The 18424-nt window shown below is 39.8% G+C and overlaps 1 protein-coding gene and 3 long non-coding RNA genes across 35 annotated transcripts in view; 2 read left to right on the top strand and 2 right to left on the bottom strand.

Annotated features, from left to right (window-relative positions):
* mgll (monoglyceride lipase) overlaps positions 1-18424 on the top strand; it is a 65200-nt gene that overhangs the window by 19416 nt on the left and 27360 nt on the right. Inside the window, exons 2-3 of the mRNA XM_022203325.2 lie at positions 560-666; positions 12491-12627. Of these exons, the coding sequence (XP_022059017.1) occupies positions 560-666; positions 12491-12627 (244 nt within the window). The remainder of the gene's footprint in view (positions 1-559; positions 667-12490; positions 12628-18424) is intronic.
* Positions 1922-2499, bottom strand: LOC127534308 (uncharacterized). Its single transcript, XR_007942362.1, has 2 exons — positions 2375-2499; positions 1922-2267 (listed from the first exon to the last, which is right to left on the bottom strand). It is a non-coding gene; the product is annotated as an uncharacterized LOC127534308 (long non-coding RNA).
* Positions 2563-8706, top strand: LOC127534307 (uncharacterized). 32 transcript variants are annotated; one of them, XR_007942361.1, is made up of 8 exons: positions 2563-2867; positions 2908-2967; positions 3188-3547; positions 4008-4087; positions 4288-4327; positions 4388-4447; positions 4488-4527; positions 4588-8706. It is a non-coding gene; the product is annotated as an uncharacterized LOC127534307 (long non-coding RNA). The 32 variants fall into 32 exon arrangements; XR_007942337.1 differs by lacking the exon at positions 4488-4527 and having other exon boundaries at positions 4628-8706; XR_007942360.1 differs by lacking the exon at positions 4488-4527 and having other exon boundaries at positions 4288-4387; positions 4428-4447; positions 4608-8706.
* LOC127534309 (uncharacterized) lies at positions 8469-17515 on the bottom strand. The gene is made up of 4 exons (XR_007942363.1): positions 17107-17515; positions 11593-11724; positions 11459-11476; positions 8469-8596 (listed from the first exon to the last, which is right to left on the bottom strand). It is a non-coding gene; the product is annotated as an uncharacterized LOC127534309 (long non-coding RNA).

Below are 18424 nucleotides of genomic sequence, written 5' to 3'. Positions count from 1 at the left end.
GAGTGTGTTGTGGTCAGCAGACAGACAGATGGACGATAGCTGTTATCTCTGAAAACAGTCTGTCTCTCTGCCTGTCTTCATCCGTCTTTCATTTCCATCATCATTCCTCTGAACTCCTTCATCACTCAGAATCACTCTGAGGCTCAGATTCATGGATGAGTTTTACTGAAGCAGAGAGAAAAACTCCACAACAGCCTGATCTGTGTTCAGGTTCTAGTTCCATCTCTGTGGCTTCCAGCTCTAAAAATGTGGTCCTGATCTCAGGGGTCAGATCAGGTCTCTATCGCTTCATCAAGGAAACACTCCCATGCAGATATATGGAAACAGCTTCTGTTTGAGAGAACAAAGGTCTAACTGGTTGTTCTTCAGAGGTCTAACTGGTTGTTCTACAGAGGTCTAACTGGTTGTTCTTCAGAGGTCTAACTGGTTGTTCTTCAGAGGTCTAACTGGTTGTTCTACAGAGGTCTAACTGGTTGTTCTACAGAGGTCTAACTGGTTGTTCTTCAGAGGTCTAACTGGTTGTTCTACAGAGGTCTAACTGGTTGTTCTTCCTCCCCAGAGCGTTGGTGTTTGTCGCCCATGGAGCCGCTGAGCATTGTGGGCCGTACGATGAGATCGCTCAGAGGCTGAAGGAGCTTTCTCTGCTGGTGTTTGCACACGACCATGGTGAGTAAAAACACGTCAATATGACTGTAATTCCACACATGCATTCACACCTACGCTCATGTTTAGCAGGAGTTCATGTGCAAAACGATTCACAGGAACTCACAGTAACGAAGCTCGTCAGAGAAACATCATTAGCTTTTAAATTGCTGTATTGTTTTGTAGCGGTGTGTAGGGGCGTCCTCTTAATCCTCTCTGCTGGTTTGTTGATTGTTAATGATACTTCAGCTCAGAGAAACCTGGCTAACTCAGATCATATTTTCAGCTTTAAGTTTGACATCTGTCTCCAGAACATCTCATCTTAGAGTGGGTAATATCCTGCAGTATCTGGTGTTTCCGAACATCTCACAGGCGACCCAGCTGAAGAGGAGACCAGAGAAACAACCTTCTAATCCTAAAATCCTTCATCCCACTGAGCCCCAAAGCCCAGCAGCCATTTTAAAAGAATGTTGTCTTTACAAAATGACCAAAAATACACCATTTATCAGAGCCTGGACCTGACAGAATCACTGAGTCTGGAGCTTTCTGACACCTGGGGGTCCATTAACGTTTTCTCAGTCTGAATATTAGATACAGATCAGAGAAAAACTACACAGATACGACCACAATAACACCTCTGTATTTAGGCTTTAAAACGTGGTCTTCTGATGAAACGTGGTCTCACCTCCATGTGCTGCTCATAGCAAAGACTGCATGTAGAAAATCATCACTGGGTTTAATCTGGAAGATCAGATGTTACAATGGAAGAGATCAGAATCACTTTATTGATCCCCGAAAGGAAATTCAATTAATTCAAAATTAAAAATTCAACGCCCTGGTTTAACTATTTTCACAATAATTTTACACATCTGTCTGAACACAGTCTGTAATGTGGGGCGTTTAGGGAACACTGGTAAATTATAGAGTCCTTCCATTAGAAGATGTTCAGCTAGAAAGAGAAAGTGGATCTATGCTTCTAGTGTAGAAGTTATTCTGGAGTCCTGCTGACAGCTTGGACTGAAGGAAGACGACCTGATCTATGATATAACCACCAGAAACCTGCCGAGTTTCTTCTTCCTCTGGTTAGTTTAATGGTTTAAATGGGGGTTCAGTTTCTTTATTGCTCATTCTGTTGGTGTTATTTCTGGTAAGGCTCCAAAGATAATGAAAGAATATTATTTTGAAGGTCATTATTGGAAATCCCCCTGAAGTAAAAGTGAACATGTCAGGACCGTAGCGAGGAGGATGGAAACGGTGGAAGAACTGGGCTGGAGTGGTGGTGATTTATAGGTTTTATTGTGAGGGAGGAAAGATGATTCTGGGGATGGAAGGCTGGACCTCTAGGCCTGGGTCTTGGACTGGGGTTCTGTGATGGGATTTCTATTGGCGATGGATCGGGCTGAGATTCGGGACCTGGTCTTGGCTGTGGTATTATCTTGGCTGCGGTTCCGACTGCGGACCGTAGTTTCCTTGTGGCTGTGGGTTGAGCTGGGGCTCTGGGTTTGGTCTTGGCTGTGGTATTCTCTTGGCTGTGGGTCAAGCGGCGGTTTTGGGCTTGGTCCTGGCGGTGGTATCCTCTTGGCGGTGATTCAGGCTGGTAGTGCGTGGGTTCCGAGCAGTTGAGACTGGTGAAACAAGGAAAGGCAGAGTTATTCACGGTTTGATGCAAACAACAACGAATCTTCTGAATCCAATTTCTGAGACAACTTGGTTTGGCTGGCGTGTCACTAACTGTGAGTAGTTTGAACAACAATCCGGCGAAGAGTGGATGTGACGACCGGCTTTTTACTGTCAGGGTGAGATGATGACGAAGTGGAGTCAGCTGCTCAGTCCAGGCTACGTGGCCAATCACCTGAGTGGCTCCAGCTGCTGTTGAAGCCACTCTGACCTGATCAACGAGGGTGAGAGAGAACCGGTACAAAGCAACACAGAAACACATGGCAACGGCAGAGCTCGAAAGACATGGCATGACATCAGAGAAAAACAAAAACCCCACAAGGGTTAAAAAGGGGTCTGTAGCCAGCAAGGCAGGACGGGAGTCATGACAGAACATCCAGTCCAATAAACTGTGGAAAATCTCTCCCTTCACAGCAGAAGCTGACTGAAAGATTTTAGTTGTTTTTCAAACGTCTCGTCAACAGAAAGATGCTCTGGAGGTTATCTCACTCTGAGATGAACCTGGCAGGTATTAAACACTACATACAGATATTAAACACTACATACAGGTATTAAACACTACATACAGATATTAAACACTACATACAGATATTAAACACTACATACAGGTATTAAACACTACATACAGATATTAAACACTACATACAGGTATTAAACACTACATACAGATATTAAACACTACATACAGATATTAAACACTACATACAGATATTAAACACTACATACAGATATTAAACACTACATACAGGTATTAAACACTACATACAGATATTAAACACTCCATACAGATATTAAACACTACATACAGATATTAAACACTACATACAGATATTAAACACTACATACAGATATTAAACACTACATACAGATATTAAACACTACATACAGGTATTAAACACTACATACAGGTATTAAACACTCCATACAGGTATTAAACACTCCATACAGGTATTAAACACTACATACAGGTATTAAACACTCCATACAGGTATTAAACACTCCATACAGGTATTAAACACTACATACAGATATTAAACACTCCATACAGGTATTAAACACTCCATACAGGTATTAAACACTCCATACAGGTATTAAACACTACATACAGATATTAAACACTCCATACAGGTATTAAACACTCCATACAGATATTAAACACTACATACAGATATTAAACACTCCATACAGGTATTAAACACTCCATACAGGTATTAAACACTCCATACAGGTATTAAACACTACATACAGATATTAAACACTCCATACAGATATTAAACACTACATACAGATATTAAACACTACATACAGGTATTAAACACTACATACAGATATTAAACACTACATACAGGTATTAAACACTACATACAGATATTAAACACTACATACAGATATTAAACACTACATACAGATATTAAACACTCCATACAGATATTAAACACTCCATACAGGTATTAAACACTCCATACAGATATTAAACACTACATACAGATATTAAACACTCCATACAGGTATTAAACACTCCATACAGATATTAAACACTGCATACAGATATTAAACACTACATACAGATATTAAACACTACATACAGATATTAAACACTGCATACAGATATTAAACACTACATACAGATATTAAACACTACATACAGATATTAAACACTGCATACAGATATTAAACACTACATACAGATATTAAACACTCCATACAGGTATTAAACACTCCATACAGATATTAAACACTGCATACAGATATTAAACACTCCATACAGGTATTAAACACTACATACAGATATTAAACACTGCATACAGATATTAAACACTCCATACAGGTATTAAACACTACATACAGATATTAAACACTACATACAGATATTAAACACTCCATACAGATATTAAACACTCCATACAGATATTAAACACTACATACAGATATTAAACACTACATACAGATATTAAACACTACATACAGATATTAAACACTACATACAGGTATTAAACACTCCATACAGGTATTAAACACTACATACAGATATTAAACACTACATACAGATATTAAACACTACATACAGGTATTAAACACTACATACAGATATTAAACACTACATACAGGTATTAAACACTCCATACAGGTATTAAACACTACATACAGATATTAAACACTACATACAGATATTAAACACTACATACAGGTATTAAACACTCCATACAGGTATTAAACACTACATACAGATATTAAACACTACATACAGATATTAAACACTACATACAGATATTAAACACTACATACAGATATTAAACACTACATACAGGTATTAAACACTACATACAGGTATTAAACACTACATACAGGTATTAAACAGTGCATGAGCGTGTGAATTCAGAGCTCTGAGCAGAGAATCGCTGGTAAACGGCAGCATGTTTGCTCAGGAAACCTCGTCTACAGGTCCATAACAGCAGAACCGAAGTGTGGAAGTCCTTCCAGAAGTGGAGATCTCAATAAATGTCTGACAGAGATAATAAAAAGGAATGACTGATGAGCTGCTCACAGAGGAGCAGTTTGTTCAGAGACTTCACACCGTTAAATGGAACGAGTCCCTGAAGATGCTGCTTTCATCTACGATCTGCCTCGAGCAGCTGAGATCTTTCTGTCTTCTATTTCTGGTGTGTTTCTTTGTACTTATAGGACTTATAAATCTTTTCCTGGGGGATTCTTCCATCTGTCAGACCCTGAATCTGTTCATCACTCAGCTTTATTAATAGAAGGAATGTTTATAATTGTGGTTTATTCAGAAAACACAACTTTATGAATGAAAATTTAAAGTGTTGCAGCTCTATGATGACAGCACAGCCAAAAAATCTCTTTTCTGGATGATTACATAAATAGAATTCCATAAATTAATAAGAAGGAGACAACTCAAGATTTATTATACAGAAATGGACTTTTTTTCCAAACTTTTCCAGGTCCTGTGTGTGTTATCAGTGGTAAAAATAAAACTGCAGCTCTACATCCTGTGGGTTCTTTACTGCTTCTCTTTTTTATTTTATGTTCTGTTTAAACACTGCCTGCAGTTCAGCTGAAACATTCTGGAAGTTTTGTCAGGTGACTGCTGGAGGCAGTTTAGTCAATCAGGCAGCCTGTCCTCAAACAAAAAGACCACATAGGTCGTCTGTACACGCCCATATTACGACCGAGTGTTACATTTTGAAGTTAAACGACCTCTAGCGGGTGAGTAAATATCGACACTCCGGTGTCGCAGGTGAAATGTCACCATGAACAAACTTTTATCTAACACTATCCCTGTCCCTAACCCTAACCCTAAACCCGTGTTGCGAAAGTGAGGAAAAAGCCGTTTCGCGAGGGAAAAGCCATTTCAGGAATTAAATCCCGTAATGCGTTCCATTTCCCCGTAGGGGCGCAAACGTGAATACGCTCTCATGGGTCGTATTCCGGGGCACGTTACATGCGACCTGTGTGGTCGTATGAATTTGAGGACTTGTTGCAATCAGGACTTCCTGGTTGCAGCATGAAGCTCTGAAATTTTAGCTTTTTAAAGAATCTTGTGAGAATAATACATTTTATATTTAGGGATGCTTTAACAGAGACATTAGACATTCGGTGATTCTGATCCCACTTTCAGGATTTGACAAGTTTTCTTTTGTAATGGCACTTCAAGGACCATCAGAAGGTTGAAAATCCGACACTTCCTGCCATTCTTACAGTTTCTGGCTCTAATAAATGGTGTAATTTTAGAGTTTTTTAAACGATAACATGTCTTTTGAACCCACCAGTAGTTTTGGGCTTCAGTTGGGTTAAAAAATTAAACTTTAACAGCAAAACCTAAAACTTAAAGCTGACAAACAGAATCTGGGTTCAGTCGTGACTCAGATGGTAGATTGGGTTGTTTCTGAAATCATGGTTGGCAGTTTAATTCCCAATAAAATGTTCAAAACACTGAAGCTCAGTCAGTAGTGTTAAAGTGCAGAACTTTTAACATTAGTTAAGGACTGATAAATGCAGTATTTCTTCCTCTATGTAAAACAAACATTAATACAACTTAATTTTTCAGACGGCAGCAGAATTAGAGGAAATTGAAGCAACGTGAACGGTACCAAAGAGCTGGAGTTGTTTTTCAGATTAATTTGCTGTGTGTCAGTGGAGCGTTATTTTATCAGCAGCCAGCAGAGGAATATTAATCATGGACAGTTAGCGGTTAGCGCTTAGCTGAAAGCCTGATGCTCCAATCACATTAGTCCTCTCATTAAGGCTCTGGAAAATGATAGAAGTTTGATATTTAATTAGATGAGTGCTTCAAGTTCTCTAAACTCATCAGTCCAATGAAAAACAGTTTCCTTTTAGTCTGAGTGGATTTAAATTAAGGTTTTTGCCTGGGAAATGTAATGCTTGAGTTTTATCAGACACTAAGTAGTCCTCTCTGTATCAGAACCATATAAAACATCATAAAACATCTATAACATGTCACATAAATCCATATTATAGTACTGAGGATGGAAGCTGAAACAACTGGTTTATTAAACATTCAGTACTTGATTCATGCAGGTTATTTATGATGCTAAAACCCAAATATTTTCTGTAATCAGACAAGATAAATGTTTCTGTTTCATATCATTAACATGTGAATTTGTTAATGTTTAAATTGTATTCTGCTAAAGATGAACATATCATGAACATGACATCTCCTGGTTCTACTATAAAACATTATGATAACTGTTGTATCATAAATACAGTATTGTTCAGAAGTTTAGGGTCACTCCCTCTTTTATCCATGTGCTAACATAACAAGGGTTTTCTAACCATCAATGAGCCTTTCAACACCATTAGCTAACACAATGTAGCATTAGAACACAGGAGTGATGGTTGCTGGAAATGTTCCTCTGTACCCCTATGGAGATATTCCATTAAAAATCAGCCGTTTACAGCTACAATAGTCATTTACCACATTAACTATGTCTACACTGGATTTATCATTCATTTAATGCTATCTTCATTGAACAAAACTGCTTTTCTTTCAACAATAAGGACATTTCAAAGTGACCCCAAAGTTTAGTGTATCAGTCAAATCAAAATTGCATTTCCATTCATTAGAGTTTGACCCGTTAGCTGTATAAACTATAAACCATTTACTAACCCTTCAGCTCTTTGTGTCGCTGGTTTTAAATCCTCTTTGCTTTAGGAAACAGCAGCAGTCTCAGAGCAGCAGCTTACACGCTGAAAATGGAAAGATTTACCAACGATTTGGATTATTTTCTGTGAATTACCCATTTATAATGACAGCGTTCTTCCCTGTTACTATTTTCTGGACCACCAGCACTACATCCTGGGCTCAGCTCCTCCAGGATCATAGGATTGGTTCAAGCTTCTCTTTTTTACTCCTCACTGTGGGTTCATTTTTCACTGGGACTAGAAGCAGAGGGAATTTTCAACTGTCTTTACTGTGACATGACAAAGTTATAATGAAGGAGAAAAGAAGAAAAAAGTTTAATTTCTTTGTGTTTTTATTATTATTTTTAATGAGAACATCTGTGCACCATTTTCCATCTGCCCACAGGCGTTACTGAGACTGTAATTATTTGTATTATCATGTATTGGATCCTTCAGGTCACGGGAGAATACCGTGTTAGTTCAATGATCTGCTCATCTGTAGGCATGAAAAGCACACGTATACATGAGTGATCCATAATTCATCAGCTCTCATCAGGTAGGGTCATTTACAATTTTAATTTAGCCTCTATTTTATGTTTTAATTCAGCCCAGCAGCCAGTCAGCACACTGAGGAGCAGATAGAGTTAGTTATGGCAGTGATTTTCCAGGTTTAGTTTAAATACTGGGAAACAGTTTGCTGTTGACCTACAGCCTCTGATTTAACAGCTCAGATTTCTTTACTTCTTTTCTGGAGAAAACCTGTTTTATGGCTGAAAACGTGACGTTGAATCCTCCATTGGGTTAATTACAGCCACTAGAACTGGCCTGCAGGGTTATGCAACAAGGTTTTCCAGGTTTTCATTAGAACATTTCCTGCTGACTTTTTAAATTATTTACAAGAAAAAACTGAAAGAAGTCATTGATCTGAGGACTGGTTTCTGCTGGATGCAGGTCTTCCAGTGTTTCTGTGGTAAAGTGTGAATGTTTGCAGTGAGTTTAATGGAGAGAGTTAGTTAAAGACGTGGGTTTAGCCGGGTGTGAAATCATTGATCTGTGGTCATAGTAATGAGAGGAGGATTGATCTTCACAGAGCTCACTGTGATTGAATATCGATCGCCTGAAAGCAGAAAAAAATCTAAAGAGTGAAGAGGCTCTGGAACATACAGGACATATAAATACAGACAGATTGTACAGAGTTGAGGGTGGTATTGGTAGTGTTGTTGGTATTGTTGGTATTGTTGTTGGTGTTTTTGGTATTGTTGGTGTTGTTGTTGGTATTGTTGGTGTTGTTGTTGTTGATGTTGTTATTGTTGGTATTTTTAGTGTTGTTGGTGTTGTTGTTGTTGTTGGTATTGTTGATGTTGTTGATGTCGTTGTTGGTATTGTTGATGTTGTTGTTGGTATTGTTGGTGTTGTTGGTATTGTTGTTGGTGTTGTTGGTATTGTTGGAATTGTTGGTATTGTTGGTGGTGTTGTTGGTATTGTTGTTGGTGTTGTTGGTATTGTTGGAATTGTTGGTATTGTTGGTGGTGTTGTTGGTATTGTTGTTGGTGTTGTTGGTATTGTTGGTGGTGTTGGTGGTGTTGGTGTTGTTGGTATTGTGGGTATTGTTGGTGGTGTTGTTGGTATTGTTGGTGTTGTTGGGGTTGTTGTTGGTGTTGTTGGTATTGTTGGTGTTGTTGGTGTTGTTGTTGGTACTGTTGGTATTGTTGTTGGTGTTGTTGGAATTGTTGGTATTGTTGGTGGTGTTGTTGGTATTGTTGTTGGTGTTGTTGGTATTGTTGGTGGTGTTGGTGTTGTTGTTGGTACTGTTGGTATTGTTGTTGGTGTTGTTGGTATTGTTGGAATTGTTGGTGTTGTTGGTATTGTTGTTGGTGTTGTTGGTATTGTTGGTGGTGTTGGTGGTGTTGGTGTTGGTGTTGTTGGTATTGTGGGTATTGTTGGTGTTGTTGGGGTTGTTGTTGGTGTTGTTGGTATTGTTGGTGTTGTTGTTGGTACTGTTGGTATTGTTGTTGGTGTTGTTGATGTTGTTAGTGTTGTTGGTATTGTTGGTATTGTTGGTGTTGTTGTTGTTGGTATTGTTGGTATTGTTGGTGTTGTTGGTATTGTCGGTGTTGTTGGTATTGTTGTTGGTGTTGTTGTTGTTGGTATTGTTGGCATTGTTGTTGGTATTGTTGGTGTTGTTGTTGTTGTTGGTGTTGTTGATGTTGTTCTTGGTGTTGTTGGTATTGTTAATGTTCTTGTTGGTATTGTTGGTGTTTTTGTTGGTATTGTTGGTGTTGTTGTTGATGTTGTTATTGTTGGTATTTTTAGTGTTGTTGGTGTTGTTGTTGTTGTTGGTATTGTTGATGTTGTTGATGTCGTTGTTGGTATTGTTGATGTTGTTGTTGGTATTGTTGGTGTTGTTGGTATTGTTGTTGGTGTTGTTGGTATTGTTGGAATTGTTGGTATTGTTGGTGGTGTTGTTGGTATTGTTGTTGGTGTTGTTGGTATTGTTGGTGGTGTTGGTGGTGTTGGTGTTGTTGGTATTGTGGGTATTGTTGGTGGTGTTGTTGGTATTGTTGGTGGTGTTGGTATTGTTGTTGGTGTTGTTGGTATTGTTGGAATTGTTGGTATTGTTGGTGGTGTTGTTGGTATTGTTGTTGGTGTTGTTGGTATTGTTGGTGGTGTTGGTGGTGTTGGTGTTGTTGGTATTGTGGGTATTGTTGGTGGTGTTGTTGGTATTGTTGGTGTTGTTGGGGTTGTTGTTGGTGTTGTTGGTATTGTTGGTGTTGTTGGTGTTGTTGTTGGTACTGTTGGTATTGTTGTTGGTGTTGTTGGTATTGTTGTTGGTGTTGTTGGTATTGTTGTTGGTGTTGGTGGTGTTGGTGTTGGTGGTATTGTTGTTGGTGTTGTTGGTATTGTTGGTGGTGTTGGTGGTGTTGGTGTTGGTGGTGTTGGTGTTGGTGTTGTTGGTATTGTGGGTATTGTTGGTATTGTTGGTGTTGTTGGTGTTGTTGTTGGTACTGTTGGTATTGTTGTTGGTGTTGTTGGTATTGTTGTTGGTGTTGTTGGTATTGTTGTTGGTGTTGTTGGTATTGTTGGTGGTGTTGGTGGTGTTGGTGTTGGTGGTATTGTTGTTGGTGTTGTTGGTATTGTTGGTGGTGTTGGTGGTGTTGGTGTTGGTGGTGTTGGTGTTGGTGTTGTTGGTATTGTGGGTATTGTTGGTGTTGTTGGGGTTGTTGTTGGTGTTGTTGGTATTGTTGGTGTTGTTGGTGTTGTTGTTGGTACTGTTGGTATTGTTGTTGGTGTTGTTGATGTTGTTGGTGTTGTTGGTATTGTTGGTGTTGTTGTTGTTGGTATTGTTGGTGTTGGTGTTGTTGGTATTGTTGGTGTTGATGTTGTTACTGTTGTTATTGTTGTTATTGTTGGTATTGTTAGGGTTGTTGGTATTGTTGATATTGTTGTTGGTATTGTTGGTGTTGATGTTGTTACTGTTGTTATTGTTGTTATTGTTGGTATTGTTAGGGTTGTTGGTATTGTTGATATTGTTGTTGGTATTGTTGGTGTTGTTGATGTTGTTGGTATTGTTGGTGTTGTTGTTGGTATTGTCGGTGTTGTTGGTGTTGTTGGTGGTGTTGGTATTGTCGGTGTTGGTGGTATTGTTGTTGGTGTTGTTGTTGTTGTTGTTGGTATTGTTGGCATTGTTGTTGGTATTGTTGGTGTTGTTGGTGTTGTTGGTATTGTTGGTGTTGATGTTGTTATTGTTGGTATTGTTGGTGTTGTTGGTATTGTTGATATTGTTGTTGGTATTGTTGGTGTTGTTGATGTTGTTGGTATTGTTGGTGTTGTTGTTGGTGGTATTGTTGTTGGTATTGTTGGTATTCTTGGTGTTGTTGGCATTGTTGCTATTGTTGGTGTTGTTGTTTGTATTGTTGGTATTATTGGTATTGTTGGTGGTGTTGTTGGTTGGGGTGGTTGCCATAGTAATCTGTCTCACCTCTCAGTCAGTGGAGGCCTGAGGAGATGAATACATGGACATACATCATCAGTCAATTACACTTCTTCCTCATTTCTACCTGTTTTCTTCCTGATATAATTTCTTCTCCTCTAGTTCCATTCCTTGTTTCTCACCTTCTTTGTCTTCTCATTTCTCTTCATCTTCTTCCTCTTTCTTTCCTGTCTCCTCTCTGCTGCTCCTCCTTTTCTTGTTTTTGCTGCTCTCCCAGGAGGACGGATCAGTCTGTCACACGGTTTGAAATCTGACTGGAGGGAATGAAGGCAAAGAAAAGACACAACAGTGGTTTGGATTGCAGCCACAAACTGGAGGAATTACAACCTAAAAAAATACGTTTAACTCCCGCCAGAGTTCTGTCTGTGTCAGATTTCTATATTATTGATTACATGTGGTTTTAGTTAGTCCACTATAAATAAATGCGTATCTGCATTTATTCACATTCTCCAGTTGTCATCAGGTGATGTCAGAGTCCTCATGTCTGAGCTTCAGTTTCTAATGAGCAGAATGAGATTAATTAGCAAACCTCGAACAGTTTAGACATTAATATAACCTTTAGTTTATAGATCATATCAGATTACAAAAACATTCGTTACAGTCGAATTAGAATTCAAATGCATAAAAACATCCTGGATTTAAAAATAAATGTGTGTTTTACTGTAGATGCTGTTAATTAATCAAACATTTTAATTTTTATTGAAGGGATAAAGTCGTAGTAATCAGCTCCAACTCTGATCTGTCATTTTGTAAATTTATTTCATAGAGTGTAAATGTCTGTCTGTGTAATTTCTTTCTTTGTAAACCAACATATTTTTCTAGTTTTTACCTCACAGTGCTCAAACACAGTTCAGGTTCATGTTTCATCATCTGGTCCATCTCCAGAGGAAATCTGAGGGTAGAAGCTGTAATTCAGCCTCTAGAACTAGTGACTTCTTTCTCCTTTCAGAGGAAATAAGAGGTCGGTAAATCCTAGAATGACAGTGATACTTGTCTAACCCTCTCTTCTTCTACTTCCAGTGGGTCATGGTCAGAGTGAAGGAGAACGGATGAACATCAAAGACTTCCAGGTTTACATCAGAGACTCCCTGCAGCACATCGACCTCATGAAGTCCCGCCACCCTGAGCTGCCGGTCTTCATCGTGGGACACTCAATGGTAGGAAGCTTCTTTTTCTGCTGTTATGAGCAGATGGTGTCTCTGGGGTTTGTTTTGCTTTAAATCAGTTCTATTTCAGATAATAGCTCTGGGTAAAGTGAAACACTGGCGCTTGTTCAGGTTTGTTTGGTATGAAATTACATAATTTCCTGGTGAGGAATAAGATGGAATTAAACATCCACATTAAAAACACACATATTTAGGAGGTTTCTTTGACTTTTAAATGAGAAATCTTTTACTTGTTTGATGTTCTGCTGCTCTGAACTGATTGAAATCTAAAAATCTGGTTTTACTTTCATTATCCTGCTGCTGCTGCTGCATTACTAAAGCAGTGAAACATTTCAGTTTATTTTCTGTCTTTTCTTTGGTTTGGTTCAATCAGAGCTCCAGGTAAAACACCTGATGGTCTGCTTACCTTTCACACACTGACACACATTCCTACTGGTTCCTAGACCCTCCAGAAAAACGCGGACAAAAATCCTTGATTATGCAAATAAATATGCGGGGTTTTATGCCATTTTATGCGGGAAAATTGCGGAAAGTTGCAAAGTATGTGAATAGTTGTGAAATATGCAAAAATATGCGCGATTCACCTGCCGTCTGACCGCGGAGTGATGAGTCCTCTAATCAGACACTGGGACTGCTGTGGGGTTACTGGACTGACAGTCTGTGCTCTGGGAGGGGGAGAAGCTCACAGCAGCACCTGCTGCTGGTGGAGGACAGTAACTGCAGAATGACCCCAGTTTTCCTGTCAGAGTCTCCAAAACAGCAGAAAAAGTCGTTAGATTTGTGGCTAGTCGATTTTGACAAAAAAAGTCGCTAGGACGCTTTGGAAAGTCGCTAGAATTAGTGAGAAAGTCGCTAAGTTGACAACACTGGTGCCGCGCTCCGCATCAGCTCGTGCTTCTAGTGTGTGTGTGAATGAACTGATGACGTCAGGCCGGGCGTCACATAAAAACTCACAACTCCATTTATATCGGTTATAGTTTTCTCATTTTATGCGGAAATTGTGAAATCAAGCGGGACTCGCATATTTCTCTTTTTTCGTGGAAATGTGAGATTCTTGCGGGAATTATGCGCTGTTTGTGGGGATTATGTGGCCTTCTGGGAAATAATTGACCCCCGCATAATCAGCGGCATTTTGGTGATTAATGCGGGAATTCATGCGATCGCATAATCGCATTTTTCTGGAGGGTCTAACATTTACTGAACATTTACAGGTTCAGTGACCTGCTCAAGGACAATGTTGGTGTCTTTGTGGACGGACAGCAGACGGTGTCCTTTCCCTGCTATCCACAGCAGTTTATGTAACCTGATCTTCTACTGACCTTTTCTGTAAGCAGTGCTGTGTGATTATTTACAATTACATCTAATTTATTAAAAAGTTCTGGCTTTCATGAGTAAAATCAAAAATACAGCATCCAGTGTCCTAATAGCCTGTAGGTCCAGTTTCCTCTGTGAGAATAATGGTTAATTACCTGAGTTTCCTTCATTATTCATGAGTTATCTGATTTCTGTTTAATGGAATAATGTTATATTAGAAGATATTTTAGAAGCTGTTTATTCACTTAGAAAGGAATCCATACCAGCCTCATCTGTGTTGTTGAATATGAACTCCAGGCAGCAGCTGGTAGCTTTGCTTCTACAAAGAGAAACGGATAGCCTAGCTCTGGCTTTCTGTCCACTACAGCCTGCAGGAGAAAGCAGGCCATCCAGTTTTCTCATATTTATGTAGGGTTGGGTTGTGGTGGCAGCCGGCTAAGCAGGTAATTCCACACATTCTTCAACTCAACTATGTTTTAAAGCTCCTTCCAGACCATCCTAAGGTGTTACTAGGCCTGATTAGGGTTTAAATCCTTCAAAAAAGTTCTGGGTTTACTGCAGTGTTTCCTCTCATTTGGACAGAAGACGCCCAGGAGGCATCTTTATCAGATGATCCACCACCTCAACTGGTTCCTTTTGACTTGAAGAAGCTTAAAATTCAGAGATCACTACCGTCTCTAAGGATAAACCTGTGGTCTCATGACTGTAGGCTTGGGCTGGAATGTTGATGAACAGATAAACTGAGACCTTTTATCTTCAGGACAAGCTCCTTCTTCACCTCAACAGTCTGGTCCAACCTCCACATGTTTGCTGCCAGATCCATCAGTCCATCTCATGTTCCATTTCCCATCACTTATCAACAATATCCTCAGACACTTTAACTCTTAGCCTGAGGCAGCAGCTCACCTCCAGCTCAGAGGATGTTATCAACTACGGTCCCAAAGAGCCACCACCTTATCATGGTGGACGGGTGATTATGGGAGGTAACGTTAAGGTCTGTTGGGGAAAACCTGCTCAAACAAGTCAGTTATAAACACCTCACTGAAGCGCCGAACAAAACCCCTTCTGGTGCCAAGCTGCTTTCCAAGACTGAATCTAAATCTATGGGGAACAACATAGCCTAGCCGCGCTAGACAACCCACGGCAACGAATTTAATTCTCTGCCAGGGTGGGTCTAGTTACCCTCCATAAGGCTCGAGGCTGGATTCTCCTAAAACTGGCCGGACCAATCACCATGAAGTGTAGAGTCAGAAGGCGGGCGTAACGAAGTGACGACAGAGGCGCGACGATTCTGACAGAAACAACCGGAAACAATAAACAGTTATCTTTGGACTCGGCTTTGGCCACAGCCCTTAAAGATTTGAAGCTAAAATTCAACTTGAAAGATAAACAAAGGACAGCACTGAAGTGTTTCATTGAGAAGAAAGACGTATTTGGACTTATGCCGACGGGATATGGAAAATCCTTAATATACCAGTTGGCTCCGCTGGTTGGGAAGCTAATGGGACTTAGCCACAATCCGCTGGCGCTCCAGGAACTACGTCAGCTGATTCGTTGCGTTGATTGGTTGTATACCTACCCAATTGCTGCAGAGGGATTTTAAAGACAACCTTTTAGCCCGCCTCCCTCCCTGTCGAGCGGTCCTAGACCCTTGTGCCTTCAGAACATGGGTCTAGCGCGGCTAGGCTAGGAACAACAGGCACCACCCAGCATTTTACCCCAGGATAAATAATTCTGATCTCAATAGTGTAGGTCCGCAGAAAAGATTTAAAAACAAGAAAAGCCCTCAGAGAGCTCAGTTCTCCTCTAAGGCTGCTCAGTCCTTGGATAATTTCTGATGGATAAGTCCTGATAAGTCCTCAGAGGTGGATCTGTAGTAGGATCACAATCAGCTGATGTAGTGTTCACTGGTTGTCATGGTTACAGTGACACTGTGCTGCTATCTGGCAACGATACAGAAATCTTTAACTAATCCATGGATCCAGACTATAAGCTGCATCACTGCCAGAATCTGATCACTTGGTCCTTGTGTCATTTCTGAGCTTTCCTGAAAATTTCATCCAAATCTGTTTGTCTGTTTTAGAGGAATGTAGCAGACAGACAGGCAGACAGACAGGCAGACAGGCAGACAGGCAGACAGGCAGACAGACAGACAGACAGACAGACAGACGTTCTTTGGCGTAGTAACTGAATGGTCTTCAGAGTCGCACTGTGAAACCAGTTTGAACCAGAATGTCTGAGACTGTGGGTCAGAAACAGCCTGAAGGCGACCATGCAGCTGTTTCTATCTGATTGGTTTGTTCAGTTTTTCAGAGCTGCTTCTCCATCATTGTTGTACTCTGTGACCCAGTAACTCCTAGAGCAGTAGTGATGAGTTATATAACAGATAAATACTGTTAGTGTTTATATTTTATCAGCCCACAGACCTCAGAGTTTATACAGAAACATGTTTTAATGCATCTTTAACCGTCCTGTACTGCAGCTTGTAGTTCTATAAGAAACACAAGAACACCAAACAAAAAAGACTCTGCAGACGCCTCCACCTGTACAAAACACAAATCTAGTGTTTAGTCTTTTAGTTCACACAGAGCAGAAATGCTAAATCATTACGGAAATGTTTTCTAAAGGCGCCTCATTATCTGGCAGCACAGCGTAGATTCATGCTGGATCTACAGAAAGATGGATTACTGCATAAAATATCGTCCACATTGTTTGAAATAGTACATAATATAGACCTAGTTCTTTATTTGAATGTTGGTATTTATAATAATAATAATAATAATGGTTAAATTTATATAGCGCTTTTCAAGACACCCAAAGCGCTTCACAATGAATCCACCATTATTCATTCACTCACACATTCTCACTCTGGTGGTGGTAAACTACATTTGTATCCACAGCTGTCCTGGGGCAGACTGATGGAAGCGTGGCTGTTAATCCACGCCTACGGCCCCTCTGACCACCACCAACATTCATACACCAGTGTGAGAGCAGCACTGGAGGCAAGGCGGGTTAAGGACACAACAGCACATGAGTAGGCGAGAGCGGGAATCGAACCGCCGACCCTGTGCATTAAAACATAACTTATAAAAGGGTTTATATGTCATGTGTTTATAAATAAAGCAGAATTAGGACGTTAATACCAGCGGGGTTTACCTTTTATGTCTTCTTTTCTTATTGTTTATCATGAAAAAGGCTCCATCGGGCTCTGTTATTACTTCTGGAAGCATCTGGAAGGACATTCCTGTCTGAACAGCTGGTTCTTCCTAAGGGAATCATGATCCTGCAGTCCAAATAATTAGGAACAGTCTGTTTATTCAGATCCCTACAGAAATGTTCAGACTGCATAATGTTTACCAGTTTTACAGCCACCAATTATACTATCACTGACAAATTATCTCCATTTAGAACCACTTTTACAAGCAGAGTCCAATAAACATCAAGCCTGTCTGCTCGGAGGTCTTTGTTGAACCCGTTTTACCAAATCTAAACCTTTATCTCAGCAGCTGAACCTTTTAGAACCTGATTCTGAAAATATATCTAATGAATGACTTGTCTTTATGAACTGCTGGATTATGGCCCTACAGTTCCTTTATGGACTAAAACTGCTGCTTGTGACGCTGTTTGCAGTCATATAATCTCTTTTCATAACTAGAAACCCTTTTTTATTGTTATTTAGGCGGTCCTACACTATGTTTCAGCGTCACTTTTAACAACCAAAATATGAGTTTATGCTCTGAAGTTTCCAGATTCTATGTTTGACGTCAGACTGTCGTTGGTTTAACGGCGTCTCCTGCTGTAAATAAAGCCTTATACTGCTGCCAGTTGGACTTTTAGATGCTTCAAACAACAGTCTGTTTAATTCATGGGCCTTCTATTGTAAACCTTTCATGGCTCCAGCAGCAGCTCTGTATTTATATTCAGAGTTTGTTGGAGCACAGATGCAACTTGTTCTGTGTAAATTCTGCTGAGATGCAGATACAGTGCCTTGTGAAAGTATTCGGCCCCCTTGAACTTTTCAACCTTTCGCCACATTTCAGGCTTCAAACATAAAGATATAAAATTGTAATTTTTTGTCAAGAATCAACAACAATTGGGATACAATCGTGAAGTGGAACGAAATTTATTGGATATTTTATACTTTTTTAACAAATAAAAACTGAAAAGTGGGGTGTGCAATATTATTGGGCCCCTTTACTTTCAGTGCAGCAAACTCACTCCAGAAGTTCAGTGAGGATCTCTGAATGATCCAATGTTGTCCTAAATGACTGATGATGATAAATAGAATCCACCTGTGTGTAATCAAGTCTCCGTATAAATGCACCTGCTCTGTGATAGTCTCAGGGTTCTGTTTAAAGTGCAGAGAGCATCATGAAGACCAAGGAACACACCAGACAGGTCCCAGATACTGTTGTGGAGAAGTTTAAAGCCGGATTTGGATACAAAAAGATTTCCCAAGCTTTAAACATCTCAA

This window comes from Acanthochromis polyacanthus, chromosome 6 (genome assembly GCF_021347895.1).
Source record: "Acanthochromis polyacanthus isolate Apoly-LR-REF ecotype Palm Island chromosome 6, KAUST_Apoly_ChrSc, whole genome shotgun sequence".
NCBI lineage: Eukaryota > Metazoa > Chordata > Actinopteri > Pomacentridae > Acanthochromis > Acanthochromis polyacanthus.
The sequence above is the reverse complement of the archived record's forward strand: the minus strand, read 5'-3'. Positions and strand labels throughout refer to the sequence as shown.